At 51.9% G+C, this 20,030-nt stretch overlaps 1 protein-coding gene across 8 annotated transcripts in view; it reads left to right on the top strand.

The window, feature by feature from the left end:
* Nucleotides 1-18,940, top strand: part of CDK5RAP2 (CDK5 regulatory subunit associated protein 2) — a 179,271-nt gene extending 160,331 nt beyond the window's left edge. For 4 of the 8 annotated variants that reach the window (XM_043453940.1, XM_043453941.1, XM_043453936.1 and 1 more), the window contains 6 exons: nt 2,266-2,343; nt 3,380-3,645; nt 5,980-6,111; nt 15,411-15,537; nt 18,403-18,449; nt 18,850-18,940. In XM_043453940.1, the coding sequence (XP_043309875.1) occupies nt 2,266-2,343; nt 3,380-3,645; nt 5,980-6,111; nt 15,411-15,537; nt 18,403-18,449; nt 18,850-18,921 (722 nt within the window). In that variant the 3' untranslated portion in view covers nt 18,922-18,940. Of the gene's footprint in view, nt 1-2,265; nt 2,344-3,379; nt 3,646-3,752; nt 5,294-5,979; nt 6,112-15,410; nt 15,538-18,402; nt 18,450-18,844 lie in introns of those variants that run through there. The other 4 variants (XM_043453938.1, XM_043453943.1, XM_043453944.1 and 1 more) reach the window with 4 other exon arrangements.
* The last annotated feature ends 1,090 nt before the right edge of the window (nt 18,941-20,030 follow it).

Below are 20,030 nucleotides of genomic sequence, written 5' to 3'. Positions count from 1 at the left end.
CTGACCACGAATTAGCTGTCACCTTTGGCAAAATGCCATCATCTCTGCCTGGGGCCTGTGGATTCTCAGGGCAGCCAAGCCATGGCTTCCAGCCACCCTTGTTGCCTCCAGTCTTGCTCCCTCCCCTCCCCTTAGTCCTGTCCACGTCACCTGCTGCTGGAAATCCAGTTTAGTCCCTTTTGCCACCTTTAAAAGAGGTTCTGCACCTCTTCCTCCAGCTGTCGGTGTCTCAGGGTCTGAAGAGCTTCCTGGCAGTTTTGAACGCTAGTTCTGTTTGGCATTTGCTTGCAGGTTTTTTGTCTGGCCTTGCAGAGGCTGTAGAGAGGGCAGAGAGAGGATAAACTGGGCTCCCGGACCCCCGCTGTCCCCCTCCCACATAGGTCCAGAAAACACCGGCAAACGCTCAGGCTCAAAGCAGTCAGCCAGGCCAGCCTCTTTGCTCTTTTTATGAAGGAACTAAAACTCAGAGGGCAAGAGGCTTTTCCAGAGTTACCGCCCCAAGTCGGTGGCAGAGCTGGAGCTAGAAATCATTCCCAGCTCCAAGTCCAGTCTGTTCCTGAAGCAACGCCTGGGAGGGCTTCAGGGGTCTGGGGGTCACCGTCCTTACACCCGCAGGGAGGGTGTGTGTGTCGGGGGCGGGGGAGTAAGGAGTTTATACTTAACACTTTACTTGTCCTTCACTTAGGTTGGGACTTAAACCTGTCGCCTTTAATTTAGAAAGTTACACTCTCTCAAAGAGCACCCAGTCACCGAGCCTTGGAACTTGTAGTGATTGACTCATGGGTTTCTCCTTGGGAAGGATTTTAAAATTTGAACCAAAAAGGTGCTGTGACAATGTGGAAAAGTAAAAAGGAAGAGGTCCTTCCTCGTTACAGAATATTGATTTTTTGTACTTGGTGGTTGGTGTTGCTTCGTTGGGTAATCAGGTACAGGCGTGAATTCATAGGGTTCAGATTGGTTTTTGTGCCTTTCTTTGTTTTTGCCCAATATTACATCGTCAATGGTACCCCTTCCTTTACAGGGGCTTCCTAATTAGTTGTTTTCAGATGATTGTCGGTCACCAAGCCACTGCAGTGGTGACGATTAGAGCGGTCTCTGATTCAGCGCTTCAGTGAGCATCAGCGTTAACATGATTGTTCTGTTGAGCGGTGTTCTTAGGGTAAGACCCCGCAAGGGGAGCCTGGCAGGGCTGGGAGGGGCCCCTGCTGCCGCCTTCTGCATGGGTGATACCTCAGCAGTGGGCCTGGCCAGAGAGGCCCTTAAGTAGAGGTCTGCTCCCGGCCCTTCTAGGACTTTGCTCAGAGTTAGCTCAGAATTCACAGCGCTGCCTCCGTGGGGACGTTCTCCTGCCTCCTCTGTTGGAGATGAGAATTTCACTGTAGGCAGCAGCATTTCCTCCTTTGCAAAAGACTTTCCAGGATGGTGGTGAAGAGCAGCTGTCTGAAAGTTCTGCTCTGAAGACTGCTGTTTTTGTAGGAAGTGATCCCTCTTGGGCCAGCTCCCCAGAGCAGACCTCCGGGGCTCCTTGGCCCCCCGATAGCAAAGCGCACTCTCAGGAGATGCCTGGGTGGGAGTGAGCTGAGCCGGATCCCGCGAGGCATGGACACAGTGCTCGCTCTGTCCCCGCCGCTCCAGGTCATGCTAGGCAGATCCGTTCCCGTGTCAGTCTCTTGGCCGCCTCTCCCAGGAAATCTGAACTGGAGCGCCACGCTGTCCCTGAGCTCCTGGGAGCTCAGAGGTGCCCCATAGAGTGCGGCTCGGCGTCTTGTCCTGCATCTGACTGGTTCTCCCCGCTTCCCTGTTCCCGTGCTTCACCTCCCAGGTCCTCCTTCGGGGAACCCTTCCCTCCTGTGTGGGTAACCGCGGCCGCCTCTAGGCTCGGGCCGCCAGCCATTCCTCCTGAAGCCCCCCGCTTCACGCTCCCTGCGGTGTCTCGACCGGCCCGCCTCTGCCGGCATTTCTGCCTCCTCGGGTCTCCCCCCCCCCGACCTGGGCTCCCACAGCCCCCGTGCCTCCGTCCCTGAGCCCTGACCCCTCGGGGGAGTGGTCTGCTTACTTGTCTGGACAAAGGGGGGCCTTCCAGGGAGGCCTGCTCACTCTGTCCCGCAAGGCCTGGCGGGAGAGAGGCCCAGTGAGGATTTGAAAGAACGCTCGTGTGTGTGTCCAGAACTTGACTGTATTTTCATGCAGTTCTCTCTATCACATGCTGATGAGAATGAAACTAAAACTTTTGATGGTTTATTTCCCTTATTTTGCCTTGTGCAGATGGTGACAAGTGTCCCGTGGCAACTGACAATTCATGTGATCTGTTTGGTCCCACCCCAGCAATGCCCCCAAGATCAGGTACAGAGCTAAAGTCTGGGTAACCATGGCACCATTGGGTTTCTCGGTGGGACTTGCTCAGTTGAGGGCAAGGGGGTCCCTGGTTCCAACTCAGAAGAGTATTTGGCAGGATTTAGGGTTTCATGTTCTCAGCATCTCCAGCTGGCGATCTCTTCCTCCAAGCTGGTTCCTGTGTTCCTAGGTGTTACCAACCTTAGGGACATCGTTGGCTGGGGATCCCTGTTGCCCTGGATTAGAGCGACTACCTTAGCATGACTTTCGAGGGCCTGCAGCGTCCAGCCCAGGCGGGCCTGCCCAGCCACACCTCTTTGCCCACCTGGAGCCACACAGATGGGTTCCCATCCTGCAGAGGGGCCTGCGCTTTCCTCTCACGGGGACTGTGCAGCGTGGCTCCTGCCTTTGCCAGAGCAACCTTGCCCGCTTCTCTGCTAGTGAAAATCCTGCTGCTTCAAGACTCCTCCTGAATGCAAATGGCTCTGGGAAGTGTCTCTCCTGATGGCCCCTGTCAGAATCGCCCATCTGTGCTTCTGTTGATGCAGAGGTGGAAAGCGGCAGGCTTTTTCCTCCGTGTAGCATCTTTCTCACTACCCTTTCACCCCAGCGCAGTTGTTGCTTCTTCCAGGAAGCCGTCTCTGGTCCCCCTTCCTGCACAGGCTTGATCGTCCTGTCCTCTGAGCTCCGGCTCTGATGTCGGGCTCTTACCCCTTCCGCGTGGCGTCTGTGGTCCGATCAGGCCTCAGACCACTGAAGCGCAGGCCCGGCCTCGGTTTCTCTGTGTAGGCCGGGCTCTTCTGCATTGCAGGACTCTGATGAGTGCTGGCTGGGTTGAAATGAGGTGACTAAGCCAGGGGCTTACTCAATAGGTGGCGCACAGACTGGCATCCTGGATCCCAGCCTCTCTCCCCTCTGGGTGGTGTCAGGTGGCATTTGGACCTGCGGGCTCTCGCCTCCCAGCTGGCTTCGCGTCCTTACACACAGCTCATCGAAGGCAGGTGCTGCTCCCGGGAGATCTCACGTCTCCCCTCTCGTTCTGCAGCTTCTGAGATGCCTCCGCTCTCCGGAGATGACGTGGACACCCTCTCCTGCGACAGCGGCACCTCCGTCGTCAGCACCTCCTACGTGTCCTCCCTGGTCCCCAGCCACCGCCCGTGGGCCAGCAAGAGCGGCCGCCACGCGCTGGGCCCGGCTGAGGACTACGATGCCCTGTGTGAGCAGATTGCCCGGGGCCAGACGCTCCTCGCTGAGATGGACCTTCAGATCCGAGAGGCTCCCGTCCCCATGAGTCAGGAGCTGGTAACCAAGGTAACCTTAGTGATGGCGCGGAGGGAGAGGGATGCACGGGGAGCAGGAGGCGGAGGCAGGAGGCAGGGGGGCCGTGGGGCCTCGCCTGGGAAGAGGGGCCAGGAAAGGCAGCCCCGAGACTCGCAGGGCGGGTCCGGTCTGCAGGTTGTTCGTTGTTCGGGGGGACGCCTGCTGAGGCGTGTCCCTGTGCTACTGCGGTCACCCTGCCGCACGGCGGCCTCGGTCTGTCCTTCAGTCCTGTGGCGTGTCCATCCGTTCTTCCCCCTGGTCACTGGTCCGTCCCCCTCCCGGCCTCCGCGCTCAGCGTGGCCAAGGTCCTGATCCTCACGTGGCGTGCAAGGATCGCACAGTCCCTTGGGGTGTGCTTGCCGACACGAGCTGCCCTGCGCCCCCTCCGACGGGTGGCGGCTGCCAGCCCAGCACGTGGCCGGTGAGTGCCGTGTTTTCTTTCACCCCAGAGCAGCCTTCACGGTGGGTGGCAGCGTGCCCACGGTGCAGACGCCGAGCGGGAGGAACTCGGCGCCGCCAGGACTGGAACCCCGCTGTGTCCTCCAGGGCGCTCTGGTGTCCTGCACCCGCAGCCGTGTGACGCCTCCCGCTGCCCGTGTCCCCGCTCCCTGGGCTCTGTAGACTCTCATATGTGGGGCCTGTGCCTGCCCGCGCGCCCGCCGTCTCCCCGCTCCCCGGGCTGCGCCCGCCCGCCGTCTCTCCCCACTGTCTCTCCCCGCCGTCTCCCTCTGCTCCCCAGGGCTGGCCCAGCCGGGCACGGTTGCTTTTCCTCCAGCCCTGGCCCCCGTGCCCTCTGGCTGGGAAGACCACCTACCCCTTCTTCCTGTGGCATCCTGCCAGAATCCTCATTTTAAAGTCAAGGACCCATGTGTGCTTGGCATAAAGCTTCTCATTCACTTCTTCCAAGACTTGGGGTCAGATTTCCTTCCTCCCCTGGACTGGACTCAACCTTCGCGCTTCTGAGGGTCACATTTTCTGACCCTCCTTCTTTTTGGGTTCTCATTGAGGACACTTGAGCCCCATACTTCGTAACAGCTGTTTTGCCTTTTTGTTTTTTTTACAAAAAGCCAGTTTTGCCTTTTTTATTCCATTAATAATAAGCGTCAGAAGAGTAAAAGGTAGGGATCGTATCCACTGTGTCGCCCAGGGCCTGGCATGGAATAGGTGCATGATAAATACTCATTGAATGGATTCGTAAATATAAGTAAGAGTATTGTTCTTTTCTGATTATGATCTTTGTTTTACAGAAACTAGAAATTATAGAGAAACATAAAAACATTTATAAAAATACCACATAGTGCTCAATGCTTAAAATTTTCATATGTATACTTGTATCTCATTCATAAAGTTTAATAAAACTGACTCATTACATATGAGTTTTGTATTTGACTTTCAGTTAACATTATATTAACATTTTTCAATCTCATTCAGTATTTTTCTAAAGACTTGACTTTTAATAGCTGAGAAGTAGGCTAGCGTGGATATAGCGCCGTTTATTTACTCTTTCACCTGTTTGCTGGACATTGAAGCTGTCACGAGCATCCTAACTGGATCTCTGGTGATATCTTAGAACCGTTCATTAGGGACGAACTTCTAAAGTAAAATCACGTGCTCAAAGGCTGTGTGGACCCTTCGTAGCTTTTGTTGGAAACCACTGCTGTGTTACTTTCCAAGAATTTGTATCAGTATCTCCATTTACGAGTGAGAGTGCCTCTGCACCTCTGTCTTCATTGAGTATTTTTATTTATAAATTATTTTTTGCCAATTTTATAGCTTAACAGGGTTTGTCATATTGTTTTGTTTTTATTTTATTACTTGTGGAGACAATATTCTTCATTTCTTTTTTTAAAAAAATCTGTTTCATACTTTGCCTTCCACGGTTCATGTTCTTTGCTTTATTGTGCCCTGGAGAAAGTCCCCGGTTTGACTTGCTCCTGCCTGCCCAAGAGGGTGCGGCAGGCGGAGCCGGGGAACCGGGGATGCAGGGGGCAGAAACGGTCAGGCTGCATCGCTGGCCGTTGAGAGGCTCCGGGGCTGCGGGGCAGGGCGGGGGCCAGCCACGGACCCTCTTCTGGCCGAAGTAAATATAGCGCACTCAGGTGGCCGCTGATCATGCTTATTGGTGGGCCTAATATCACCAGCGAAGTCCCTCATAATCTGCAGTTCACCGGCTGTAACAGAACATCGATGTTGTCTGCACCAGGCTCAGGCTCAGAGTGTGGAACACAGGCCCTGCGGTCCGGCGGTTCATGCTGCCCGTGAGAGCCAGCTTGTCCATGGTCTTTCTCCAGACTGCACCTCACAGCCTCTCATTCCCTGACGCAGGCACCCCCGAGCATCGTCCTCACCGGCGTGAGCGCCGCCAGGCTGATCCTGGACGAGGCCACGAGGTTGCTGGCACGTTTCTGGAAGGTCTCGCCGCCCACCGATGGCCAGGGCACGCTCCTCTGCGAACAGGTGGGTGGTGGCACGCGGAGGCAGAGGCTCCAGGGGGCCGCCGGGGCGGGTCCCCGCTGCCTCCGCGTCCAGCCCAGGGCCTGGCCCGCAGCAGTTGTGCCCTCCGCTGGGGGAACACAGAGGGTCGCAGGGAAGCCTCCGTGCTTGTTGAGTGACGTGTCAGACACCGCGCTGGCTGCTAAGGCCTATTCTTCCTCCGTCCCCTGGTGCCGGGCAAGGGGCCTACAGCCTGGACGCGACCCCGGCCCCATGCTGAGCACGTCTGTTTTTTTGGGAGGAACCCTGTCCACATTCTACACACGAGGAAACTGCGGTTTGGGCAGGGAGGCACATACTCAGGATGCAGAGCCAGGTTGGAAGCTCCAGTGTTGAATCCCAAGGACAGACTTGCATTTGATAAGCTTTTAAGTCCCAGGTTGTCCTCATGGACTAGCTCATTCCTTTCTGTTCAAAATCTCTTTCATTTCTGATGCCTTTTCTCTGGACTGTCTTGATTCCTTTTGATAGCTTTCAGCATCATATTTTAGTGGGCTTTGTAAATCTATTTTTACTACTTAGAAACTAGTTTTGGCTTTTTTTTTTTAAGCCAATGAAAATCGTTTATCATAAAGCCACTGAAATTTCCCTTAAAAGCTAGACTTGACAGTAACTTGAACGTGACTGAATTAAGAACAGTTGCTCCCACCCCGTCCTCGTTTGCATCTGCCCTGGCACAGCTCAGGAGTCAGAGCAGATGCCGGCCCTGGGGCTTGTGTGGTGAGTTCAGTTCAGTTCATTCGCTCAGTCATGACCAACTCTTTGCAACCCCATGGACTGCAGCACGCCAGGCCTTCCTGTCCATCACCAACTCCTGGAGTCCACCCAAACCCACATCCATTGAGTCGGTGATGCCATCCAACCATCTCATCCTCTGTCGTCCCTTTCTTCTCCTGTCCTTAATCTTTCTGAGCATCATGGTCTTTTCAAATGAGTCAGTTCTTCACATCAGGTGGCCAAAGTATTGGAATTTCAGCTTCAACATCCGTCCTTCCAATGAATATTCAGGACTGATTTCCTTTAGGATGGACAGGTTGGATCTCCCTGCAATCCAAGGGACTCTCAAGAGTCTTCTCCAACACCACAGTTCAAAAGCATCAATTCTTCAACACTCAGCTTTCTTTATAGTCCAGCTCTCACATCCATACATGACTACTGGAAAAACCATAGCCTTGACTAGACGGACATTTGTTGGCAAAGTAATGTTTTTGCTTTTTAATATGCTGTCTATGTTGGTCATAACTGTCCTTCCAAGGAGTAAGTGTCTTTTAATTTCATGGCTGCAGTCACCATCTGCAGTGATTTTGGAGCCCCAAAAATAAAGTCAGCCACTGTTTCCACTATTTCCCCATCTATTTGCCATGAAGTGATGGGACCAGATGCCATGATCTTAGTTTTCTGAATGTTGAGCTTTAAGCCAACTTTTCCACTCTCCTCTTTCACTTTAATCAAGAGGCTTTTTAGTTCCTCTTCACTTTCTGCCATAAGGGTGGTGTCATCTGCATATCTGAGGTTATTGATATTTCTCCCGGCAGTCTTGATTCCAGCTTGTGCTTCTCATGATGTAATCTGCATATGAGTTAAGCAGGGTGACAATATACAGCCTTGACGTACTCCTTTTCCTATTTGGAACCAGTCTGTTGTTCCATGTCCCATTCTAACTGTTGCTTCCTGACCTGCATACAGGTTTCTCAAGAGGCAGGTCAGGTGGTCTGGTATTCCCATCTCTTTCAGAATTTTCCAGTTTATTGTGATCCACACAGTCAAAGGCTTTGGCATAGTCAATAAAGCAGAAATAGATGTTTTTCTGAAACTCCCTTGCTTTTTCAATGATCCGTCAGATGTTGGCAATTTGATCTCTGGTTCCTCTGCCTTTTCTAAAACTAGCTTGAACATCTAGAAGTTCATGGTTCATGTATTGCTGAAGCCTGACTTGGAGAATTTTCAGCATTAATTTGCTAGTGTGAGATGAGTGCAAATTTTGGCATTGCCTTTCTTTGGGATTGGAATGAAAACTGACCTTTTCCAGTCCTGTGGCCATTGCTGAGTTTTCCAAATTTGCTGGCATATTGAGTGCAGCACTTTCACAGCATCGTCTTTTAGGATTTGAAATAGCTCAACTGGAATTCCATCACCTCCACTAGCTTTGTTCGTAGTGATGCTTCCTAAGGCCCACTTGACTTCATATTCCAGGATGTCTGGCTCTAGGTAAGTGATCACACCATTGTGATTATCTGGGTCGTGAAGATCTTTTTTGTACAGTTCTTCTGTGTATTCTTGCCACCTCTTCTTAATATCTTCTGCTTCTGTTAGGTCCATACCATTTCTGTCCTTTATTGAGCCCATCTTTGCATGAAATGTTCCCTTGGTAACTCTCATTTTCTTGAGATCTCTAGTCTTTCCCATTCTATCATTTTTCTCTCTTTCTTTGCACTGATCACTGAGGAAGGCTTTCTTATCTCTCCTTTCTATTCTTTGGAACTCTGTATTCAGATGGACATATCTTTCCTTTTCTCCTTTGCTTTTCGCTTCTCTTCTTTCCACAGCTATTGGTAAGGCCTCCTCAGAGAGCCGTTTTGCTTTTCTGCATTTCTTTTTCTTGGGGATGATCTTGCTCCCTGTCTCCTGTACAATGTCACAAACTTCTGTCCATAGTTCATCAGGCACTCTGTCTATCAGATCTGGGCCCTTAAATGTATTTGTCACTTCCACTATATAATCATAAGGGATTTGATGTAGGTCATACCTGAATGGTCTAGTGGTTTTCCCCACTTTGTTCAGTTAAATCTGAATTTGGCAATAAGGACTTCATGATCTGAGCCACAGTCAGCTCCTGGTCTTGTTTTTGCTGACTGTATAGAGCTTCTCCATCTTTGGCTGCAAAGAATATAATCCATTTGATTTCGGTGTGTGTGAGTACCATGTCATATTAGGTCAAGGCAAGCACCCACTCCAGTAATCAGAGAAGCCTCCCTGGAAGAAGCAGCTTGCCAGTTAAGGAAGAGTTCAAGCTCTTTCCTTGATAGTCTGATAGATATTCCCTCCTTTATCTAACCTATAAATTTTTGGCCAAGTCCAGCAGGAAGGCAGAAGGGAAATGTGCATTCCACATTATCACCCATCTAGTTACCTTCTCACAGCCCTCAGAGCTCCCAGCCATGGCAGGGAAGTAGCAGTGAAGTGGCTCTTGGCTCGGAAGGTTCTGCTGGGCCTGTCCTAGGGCATCCCTCTTGGGATCCTGGGCAGGAACCTGGGTGCACCAAGCTCGGGAAGTGCATGTCCAGTCATCATGCACGGAAATCTGTGCGTGGAGTGGAGGTGGCCTGTGGGAGAGGAACCCCCCCTCCCGAGCTCCAGCTCCACACTGGCCTTGCCTTTTCTCCTAACCCTCCAAGCTCATTTCCATCTCAGGCCCAGAAAACAGAAGTGCTCTCTCCCTCCTGCTGGCTCTTTCTCACCTCTCAGGTCTCAGCTTAAATGTTACTTCAAGGTCCGAGAGGGCTTCCGATCAGTGAGTCATAGCACCCTCTTCAGTTTCATCCTAACCTTCACCGTATGTTATAGTTACATATTTGTTTAATGTCTGTGTCTCTGTTTTCCATGAGGGGCCATGTCTATTTTGTTCATGTTTTTGAATGAATGAATAATTTCCTTTCATCCTTCTAAACTAGTGTTTGCTCATCTGATTTTTAAAGCCTATGTCTAAGCTAAATATTTCACCCTTGATACAATGTTTTTGTCCTCAGTACAGAGTAATGTCTGTTAAATAGATGGAATGCACTTCTTGTTTCTCGTCCCTGTGTGTGTTTATCTGTGTGTATAAACACAAATTATCGGCATGTTCGTCTCCCCCACAAGCAAATTAGTCCAGTGGCTGGTCAGTGCTTCTGATGGTTTGCACCTTATTTCCGAGGGTTTCTCAGGTAATTGATTATGCTCACTTTAGCATCACAGAATTTTAGAGCCAGAAAAAGGCCCTCGGAGATGCTCCGATATGGTTGCTGGTACACACAGACCCCCTGTGTGGTGTTAAATTGCCTCTAGCCACTTTTCTGTCCCTGCCTGTGTTTCATACAGTGCCTTTTTCTTAGTGTGAAATCTGTGTGAAGCAGATTTCCAAGTTTCCACCAGCAGCTCCAGGGGTTTTTTTTTTAACTACCTGGTGTTTTTTCTGAGTGTCATTAAATTGCCTTTTGCATCTCCTACAGCCCCTCGGACTCCTCTAGAAAGTGTGTATCATATGTATAAGTTTATCTGAGAAAGTTGTGGGGAGAGATACAAATATGTACACATATTTGTTTATAAAAATATTTATAGGGTGGGAGGAACTGAGACATTTACATCACCATATGTAAAATAGATAGCTGATGAGAAGTTGCTGTGTATACAACGTGTAACACAGGGAGCCCAGCCCGGTGCTCTGACGACCTCGAGGGTGGGGTGGGATGGGGGTGTGGAGAGAAGGAGGGGACACATGTGTGCTTAGGGCTGATTCACACTTCTGTATGGCAGGAGCCAACACAATATTAGAAGGCAATTGAAAATAATTTTTTTTTAAAACGTGAAAAATAAAAGACTATTCACTTCGGTCAACTAAATTGTCCAGGGGAGTAGCCACCTGGACCCTCTAATTCTGGACTTACGTTATGCTTTCAATCCCAGCATGGCCCTCCTCCTGGCAGGAAAATCACTTTCATTTTTGAAGTTTTATAAGAGATGCTGAAAAATAAGACATGATTTGTGTGGACTAAAAAAATGTTTTTAAGAGAAAGGATAAACAGTAATAGAAGAGTTATAGGGCTGGGAAGGAAGAGGATGGAAGAACAAGGATAGAAGGTAGATTTCTCTGAACTGATCCTGCTTCATAAATTTCACTTTGAAACTCTATAAATGCTTTATATAAATAAAAATTAAAATGCGGGGAAAAGCAACTTTAAAATATTCAAGATAAAACAAACCAACTTTCCTTATATAATTGAAGGCATAACCACTCAGAAGAGGGAACATTTCAAACATTCCCTGGTGGGCCAGTGGTTAGGACTTTGAACTTCCACTTCAAGGGGCACAAATTGGACCCTGGTCAGGGAGCTAAGACCCTAGAGGCCACATGGCCAAACAACGGTAACATTTCAACGACAAACACAGTAATTTGATTATATTTTCTTAGTGGAAATACTGAAAGAGCAGGAACGAACTGTCAAAAAATTTAAAGTGTTTTTAGTAAATATATTGTTAATAATATTTGTATTGATGTTTTGAAATTACTATATTTTAATCATAGTATTAAACAAATAACTTATGTTGAAATTTTTACTATCAGGGAAGAGAAATGCATGTATATGAACTTCTTACGTATTTCCTATTTTAAAAATTTAGTAGTTCTCTTTACTTAAAAGACTCTGAAAATGTCCAAGCCAGGACCAGGGAGCACCCCTGGTGCCAAATCATGGTTTCTAAGTACCTTTTTTTTCCTAAAGGCAATTAGAACTCCTTGGTGAAATGGCTTGATTCCAGGTCTGGGGCAGGATTTGTACAACATGAGCTCAGAACCGCTTTTCATCCTAAGAAAAAAGGGAGAGGAGAGAGAGCGAAACGTGCAGACGTGCAGGGTTCTCAGACCGCGGTCGCCGGACGGGCAGCACCGACACTCTCTGGACGCTGGTTGGAAAGGCAGGTTTTCAGGCCTCACCCAAGACCTACTGAAAAGTCTGGGGGTGGCCCCAGTGATCTGATTTTACGAGGCTTCTTGGTAACTCTGAGACCCACTGGATTAAAAGGAGCTGGAGACATAACAGTCAGATACAAAACATGAAGTTTATTTGGATGCTCAATCTATCTGGTTGTTATAAAAAAATAATAAAAATAAAATTATGATCAATCAGGAACATACCTACCGACATCTGTTTGGTGATACCAAGCAGTCATGCTCATTGTTTTAGATGTGATAATGACCTTGTGGTTTTTTTAAAAAAGAATCTTTTTCTTCTAGAGCTGTATACTGAAATATTTTGGGATGAAACATGATTGGGTTCTAGGATTGATTTTTAAAAATAATTTCAGACGGAGGACAGGCAGGGGTATGGATGAAACGAGTCTAGCTGTGAGTTGATCGCTGTAGCTGCTGAAGCTGGATGGGTATCTAGTGGTTCGTTCTCCTGTTCTTTCTACTTCTGTAAATGTTTTGAGATTTTTCATTTTAAAAAAGAATAACAACCAACCAGGAAGAAAAAAACAAGCAGTTTGAGAAGTCGGGTAGCACACTCGTTAAGTCAGCTCTGATCTCAGCGCTGTGGCCCCGAGGAAGAGTTGCTCTGTTGCACGCCTGCATGGTGTCAGGGACTCTGCTCTACACTCGCATCTCTTCTTATCCCTTCCAGGAGCCTCCAGAGGGTTAAGTATTATTAGTCCCGTTTTTCAGAAGTAAGAACTGAAGGGGAATCCCTGGTGGTCAGTGGTAAAGAATCCGCATGCAGTGCAGGACATGCAGGTCTGATCCCTGGGTCGGGAAGATCCCTGGATTGGGAAGATACCTGGAGAAGGAAGTGGCAGCCCACTCCAGTGTTCTTGCCTGGGAAATCCTCTGGACAGAGGAGCCTGGTGGCATACAGTCCATGAGGTCGCAAGAGTCGGTCATGACCGAGTGACTAAATCACCACCAAGAACTGAAGCGCACTTGCTCCATCATCTTAGCATCTAGAAGCAATGGAGCTGGGCTCTGGAGCCCCGCTGTTTTCACCCTGGCGCCTTCATCCTGTGAAAATGAAGATTTTTAGTTCATAGAGACAGCAGACACTTATATATAATTCCTTGTCTTCAGTGCTGGATAGAATTCAGGGTGTTCAGGGTATTTTGAGAGCGCAGATGAACCCACCACTTGGCAGATGGTCTCATACCTACTCTGAGCCAGTCACTGGGGAGTCAGAGGGGAGAATTGAGTTCTGCCCTCAGGGAGCTTGTAGTGTAGGTGGGGAAACAAACAAGTAATGACCTGTTACAATCCACTGTGAAGTGGGAAATGTTAGGGAAAGCCCTGGACACGATGGGCACCCAGAGGTAAGCAACCGAGGCTGCGGTGGGGAAGGGTCTCAAGGAGGGCTTCCTGGAGGAGGTGCTATCTGAGCTGACTTTAGAAGGAGAGGTAAGGTTAGGCAGACAAGGTGAGCAGTAACTGTTGTCCCTGTCTTCAGGGAGCCTCTCCTCTGAGCCTCTGTCCTCTGTAGCGTGACAGGAGGGTCCAGCATCGTCCCTGTTTACAGATGACCCAGGGCTCTGAGTGAAGAGTGACCTTGTCCCAGAATGTGTGGCCTGCAAAACCACGGCCAGAGCAGAAGTCTCCAGGCTCTCAGCTTGAGGAAGAATCAAAGAAAACCTTGTGTTCTAATTAGGATCTGTTTTGGAAGCACTGTCGAAGTCCTTGTAGCTGACACGATTGGTTAATCTTAAAAGTAGGTTAAAGCAGGGAATCAAAAAATGATACATACCTTAAACATCTCAGTTTAACTTAAAAACAGTTCAATGTACATTCATTTGCCATTCTTTTGATGTTGGGCCAGGGCCTTTTCTTTGAATGTGGGTCTGCTGATTGAAGTTCCCCATCTCCTTTCTTTCATAAACTACATCCATAATGTATGTCTGTCACTTCCAATTTCTGTTTCTTGAAGATGAAGAAAAAACTTAGGCACTTGCGAAGCAATTTGAATGTAGAATTCTCCTAGACTGTGTTCCTCCCACACCTTTTAGAGTTGACTCACCCACACCTAATTTGGCAGAAATGTGGTTTTTTTTAGTGACTTGCCTTTATCAGGTCTTCCCTGAAACATATGCAGGTTTTCTTTCAACCAGTTCTGTCTTTTCAGACACATATTTTATAAGCTTACTTAAAAATTAAATCACATAGCTGATTACAAAAGCCGTAAACAAGTTTGGGGACAAACTAAAGTGATTCTCCGTAAGTCGGCAGCCTGCCGTCTTCCCTCCTGGGAGCAGAGGTGTTTCAGTGTCGCTCGGGTGGCCTGCGCCGGGCACCTTACAATCCAGCTGTTTTATGCAGAAGGGAGTGCGTGTAACCCCACGCACCGGCTCAGCGGCGACTAGGCAGGAGAGCTGGTGCGTGCGTGCTAAGCCTCTTAAGTCCTGTCTGACTCGGTGGGACCCTGTGGGCTGTAGCCTGCCAGGCCCCTCTGTCCTTGGGATTCTCCAGGCAAGAACACTGGAGTGGGTTGCCTTGCCCGCCTCCAGAGGATCTTCCCGACCCAGGGATCGAACGCGCACCTCATTATGTCTCCCGCATTTGCAGGCGGGTTCTTTACCTCTAGTGCCATCAGGGAAGCCCGAGAGAGTCACCACAGCGTGCATATTTCACTTTAGGGGCCGGGGAGCTGTGGGTTTGTCATCCATCCACTCTCTCCCCATATCTGAAAAATCAAAGCAGGATTTCCTAATAGATCGTACTCCCCCGAATAATATCTTTATATCCTCTTTGTAAGATGAAAGCATTAAAAATAAACCAGCATTATAGTTTTTTGGGAAAAAAAAAACTCAATTCTGAAAAATTTAAAAAATGAAAAACAAAATATTCCAAATCCCATCTCTGAGAAATGGAACACTGTAAACATTTTTGTGATGTCTCTGTCGTCAGATGGTTTAGACATCTTGATATACACGCCTATGGATAGAGATATATGCGTTCAATTTTGTGAAGCCGGTGTGCCCTGGTACACAGGAGCTGTTCTGGGCTCTTGTGTCACTAATTAGGATCATCTCTCAATGTCAGTAAATGAAGTCCTACAACATCATTTTTAATAGCTGCGAAATTACTCCGCTGTATATAAGTACCATAATTAAGTTACTAAATCCCTATTGAAACAAACCAGGTTGTTTATTTCGTCCTGCCGTGAACAGTGCTGAGGTGAACGTCCTGGAGCCAAGGCATCTTCTTGGGCCTGCACTGCCCTTCCTTGGGGGTAACTGTCCAAGCGTAGACTCGCTAGGTTGGAGGGTTAAGCGCATCTTAACACCCGCTGCGTCTCCGTGGGCCTGGGTGCGCCCTGGGCTGCCCTGGTTCGCAGCTCCGCCCGCGGCCCTGGGGGCACGGTGCCTGCACGCTTGCCGCCATCTGAATGGTAGCATGTGGCTTCCAGCTTTTGCTCAAATACCTTTGTTTGGAAGGTTGAGTGCTTTTTATATGGTTTTGCAATTCTTCCTACATGATCTGATGTTTATACTCTTTGTTCTTTTTTTTTTCTAAATCCCCCTCTCTTTAGACAGGAGAACTGAAGGCAGAGATCAGCAAACTCCACAATAAACTGTTTGAACAAGACAAGAAGTTGCAAAACACCCTGAAGCTGCTGCAGCTGAGCAAGAACCAGGAGAAGGTCATCTTTGACCAGTGTGAGTGGCCGTGGGGTGGCCGCCGCGTCCTGGCCCTGGGCTGTCCTGACGCCTCCTGCGTTTGGGTTTCCTTCCGTCCTTCACCCGGGGTCCTCCAAGAGCCTCTTGACAGCACAGCCCCTGCCGGACCGCGGGCTGCTGGCCCGTCAACATCCTTACCTTACAAGGGGCTTTGTGGGCCAGACCCAGGAAGGAGCATCGGTGATCACAGGGTCCCTCGTGTGTTAGGTCCCCGTGGCTGAACAGAGCGGCTGGGAGGTGGGGAGACCTCTTGGGGGGCTGTACAGGGCCGTGGAGGGGTGAGGGTGGTGTTGAAAGCTAGTAGGGAGGTAGCCCTGGCAGAGTGGCAGATGTCTGTGGGGCTCTGGCCTAGGAGTTCAAGTCCCTGGTAGAGAAGAGGGGCGCTGGAAGGGGGGTCCGCGTGGGGGCAGTGCCCCCGGGTCGTGGCTGTGGGCCGTGTGGCTGGGCCAGGTGCCTGGAGCAGCGAGCAGGAGGGAGCGTGGTTTGTGCAGCCCGAGTCCAGGGAACACTGGGCTTCACGGCATTAGCAGTGCCCTGCGGCTGTTGCCCAGACAGTCCCAGGCACAGGAAGTGAACCCTGCCTCCAGGAGAGCAGGTTCCGGAAGTGGATTCAGATGGGTAAATCACCGCAGCGGATCCAGGGACCAGAACCCAGCGCCGAGTCCCGGGTCGGGGAGCCGTGGCTCAGATCACCCCTTTCCTGCGAGACTGGGAGTAAATGACTTCAGCTCTCCGAGCTCTAGAGTCCTCGCCTCTAACCAGAGACGGAAATTCCAGAGGACTCAGACCGGCTGATGGGCCTGGGTTCTCATCACAACTTCATAAAGAAGTGCCCCTGTTTTCTCATCTGTAAGACAGGGATGGGAGTGGTGTCTCAGCTCTCTTGTACTTCTTCCTGGGACAGAACGGATGCTTCATAAGCATTAGTTCTCTGGCTCTTTTATTCCATGAGGTCAGACTGAGTTCTGTGCATGGAGGTGGTGGCAAACCGTTAACCTCCGATGAGTCGTAGCATCTCCCCTGCTAAGACGGCGTCACCATCTCCGTATTTCCCCCCACGGCCTGACCTGGAGTCAGTCTCGGCCGCGGGGAGGGCTCACCCAAGGTCGCACAGCGAGTGGGCTGCTTGTCCAGGCTTCTGAGTGCCCCCAGGACCCCACGGCCTGCCTGCCTCTCCCAGGTCTGCTTCGGCTCTCAGGGACTAGGTGGAAGTCGGGGGAATGTCCCCACCTCTCCCTTCCCCACCTGGGTCAAGGTGAACATGCCAGCTCTGCTCAGAGTCTGCCGGGAAAGGAGGGGACAGGGTGACTGTGAGACCCTCCCGTGATGCCGGGGACCGCCCACTCCACTTGCCGCCCCTAGTAGGCAGGAACCCCTGGGGGTGCTCACTGAGGTCGCAGCTGAGAAACCACCTGTCTCCGCTGGACACCGCTGAGGCTGGGGTCTTCGGTGGAAGGGGTCGAGTGCTGTCAGACAGGCCTGGGCTCTAGGCACGCCTCTGCCTGGGGCCAGCCCTTCCCCACTCTGCCCCTCGGGCTTCTCACCTCAGTGGGGGCTTCTTGCTCGGAAGGTGGGCGGTGCTGCTCAGATGTGGGGACCCCTTCAAACTTGGGCCAGGTGAGATGTAACTCTTTTGATACTTTTAGTGCCACGATACATAATCTTCTCTGGATCCCAAGCCCCTTGGCGAATCTCAGGAGAGGTGATCTCTCTCCCCAGAAAGATGCACACATCTGTGTACACACAGATTTGCACATGGTTTCCAGGGATTTTGGATGCCCAGAAGCATGACCCTGGGCCCAAGTTAAGAACTTCTGCCCTGTGGCATGGGGCTGGGGGGGGCCCCTCTGAGATTCACTGCGCCCAGTTAAAAACCAGGCCCCCAACGTCTGTGCCCTCCCCCGGGTCACAGGTGGCAGGCGGGCTCCCTCACCTCCAGAGGGAAGTTTTTGTGAGGCCAGAAATGAATATTTTCTCAAGGCCACCGCCCGGCACCTCTTCGGAATAAGCCAGCAGGGAGTCGGTCTCAGCCTCACTGGCCGAGGGCCCGGTCCAGAAGCCTGTGTGTCCTCCCCGGGCGTAGATGGAGTCCCTGGGCATCACAGAGGCCTGTTGAGGGCGAGTCCTGATCCGGCCCATCTCCGTCAGTGGTGGCCTTCCCCCTGCTCCTGGCGTTTGGGGGACAGACAGGGGCTGCGGCGAGAAGCCGGCTTCCTTTTACAGCCGTGCCCCGAGGCGGGCCCTCCGCCTGCCCGTGGGTTCCCACACGCTGGGCCTCCGCCCGCATCCGCGAAGCCCAGGGAGCCGCGAGGTGGTCCCACCCCACCCGCTCCTCCAGGCGGAGCGCGCTGGCGGAACGCGCTGCCGGCGCAGGGAGCCGCCCCGCGTCCGTCGGTCCGTCCTCCCTGTGGTCAGGCGCCCGGCCCAAGGACTGCAGCACCCACCCCCCCGGCCCTGGCCCGCACACCTGGGTTTGCTTGGAGCGGGCACTCCCCATTCCCAGAGCGGCTCCTCCAGAGGATGACGGCTCCGGGACAGGCACAGGCCTCTCCCCTCGCGGCAGCATGGCCCAGCCCGCGGAGGTGGGCTCTGGGGTCCCCCTGGCCCTGCCGGGCCTCGGTTTCCATCTGTAACGTGTCGCACGCCCTGCCTTCCAGCGTCGCAGAGCGGGTGGCTGAGGCTTGAGGAGGGTCTGTGGCCCACCTGCTCCGACGGGTCACTTGGCCCCGGCGGTGTGATGAGGTGGACACCTCTGGGGCTGGAGGCCGCCGCCCCGCCCTTGGCTTCCCCTCCGTCTTGCGGGGTGCCCGTGTCTGATCACCCCGTCCTCTGCTCTCTCCGCAGTGGTTGTGACGCACAAGGTCCTTCGGAAGGCCAGAGGGAACCTGGAGGTAATGTCGCTTGGAGACCCTCGGGCGGAGGACGGGACGTGGGGGTGGGCTGGCGTGCTGTCCTGCTGAAACAGCAAGGGACACCCGTCCGCTGCGTTTTTCTGCCAGCAGCGCGTGGAAAGTTTCGCTTTCTCCTGCTCCATTTTTGACGGTTCGTTTAGTTATTGGTGTGTTGTCCTTTTAACCGGTGAGAAATGGCAGCAAGCGGTGCCTGACACAGTGGGCACTTGATAAATATTTCATCGTCGTCTGGTCCTATAAACATTTACTGATCAAACAGCATGTCTTTGAAAGCAGTTTCAGAGCTTCTCACCTTTAACCCTGTCAGGGATCACACTCCAGAATCCCTCCGTGTGACCTGAAATTCTCATTTTCCTCTCCCCCCCTTCTCCTAGCTCAGGCCCGGGAGTGCCCACCCTGGAACGTCCAGTCCCAGCCGACCAGGCTCCTGAGGAGAACGTTGAGCCAATAAAGCTTGGGGTTCCCGCTGAGCGCGTCCTGCCTCTCTGTCACGGGTGGGGCTCCTGCTTTGGAGGGGAGAGGGGCTGTGTGGCCTCTTCCGGATGCCCACCCACCATCGCGTTTTCTAGCCGGTGTCGAGCTAGAAATCCGCCCCCACCCTGGGGCCTGCAGAGCGATGCCGCTCCATCGCTCAGTCCAGCGCTCACCCCGAGGCCTCCCTGGAGGTGGGGACGCTGGGGTGGTCCGGACCACCCGTGTGTTCACAGGACAGCCGAGTGACCAGTCCGAGGTCCTCCGCTCCCTCCTGTCGTTCCAGACCCTGAACTGTGCCCCACACTGCTACCCCATCAGCTCCCGAGACGACGGTGGTGGAGGCGACGTGGTCGCATCCGCTGGAGGCCTGGGGTTCAGGGAGGCAAGCCTGGGCTACAGGTCGGCCTGGGCCCCCACCTCTGCTTCTCACCAAGTGATGGGCAGGTCGGTGGTCAGTAAGGACCGTCTCTGCTTGGCTTTCTGTCACCTGAGCTCTCATCTTGAGAAATACTTGCGCACATGTACCTCAGTACATTCCAGTGTGGGAAAACTCAGATTTAGTTATGATGTGGCAGCTCCTTTTTCTAGAAGTCTCACAGCTGAGTTCCTCAAAGGGAGCTCCGAACAGCCCACAAGATGGCTCGGCACGGTACTCTGGAGAGAAGAGGAGGCCTGGTTCTAGACCCGAGTGGTACGCTTCTGTCCTCAGTCCATACACCTGTAAAATGGGAATTGCCCTTCTTTAGCCCAGACCCGGTCACGCAGGTGATCCTGTGCCGTTTGGAAGTCGCCAAACAGTGAGAGCCTTTCCAAGAATCAGTGTGTCAGTGGCGGGTCTCAAGCAAGTTAGGAAGCCCTGTTTAAGGTTCCGTGGTGATGTGCATAAAAGCGGAGACGGTGATGGGGATGGGGTGGGGGGCGGGGATGCGGGCGGGGCGGGGGTGGGGATGGGGGCGGGGCTGGGGGTGGGGATGGGGGTGTTGGTGGGGATGGGGATGGGGATGGGGGTGGGGGCAGGGATGGGGGTGTGGTCAGGACTCGGGCTAGCCTCTGGAGCCAGCCTCAGATTCAGATAGAAACAGGGCA

Source organism: Cervus canadensis, chromosome 30, assembly GCF_019320065.1.
Source record: "Cervus canadensis isolate Bull #8, Minnesota chromosome 30, ASM1932006v1, whole genome shotgun sequence".
NCBI lineage: Eukaryota > Metazoa > Chordata > Mammalia > Artiodactyla > Cervidae > Cervus > Cervus canadensis.
This window is presented reverse-complemented; position numbering and strand designations above follow the sequence as displayed.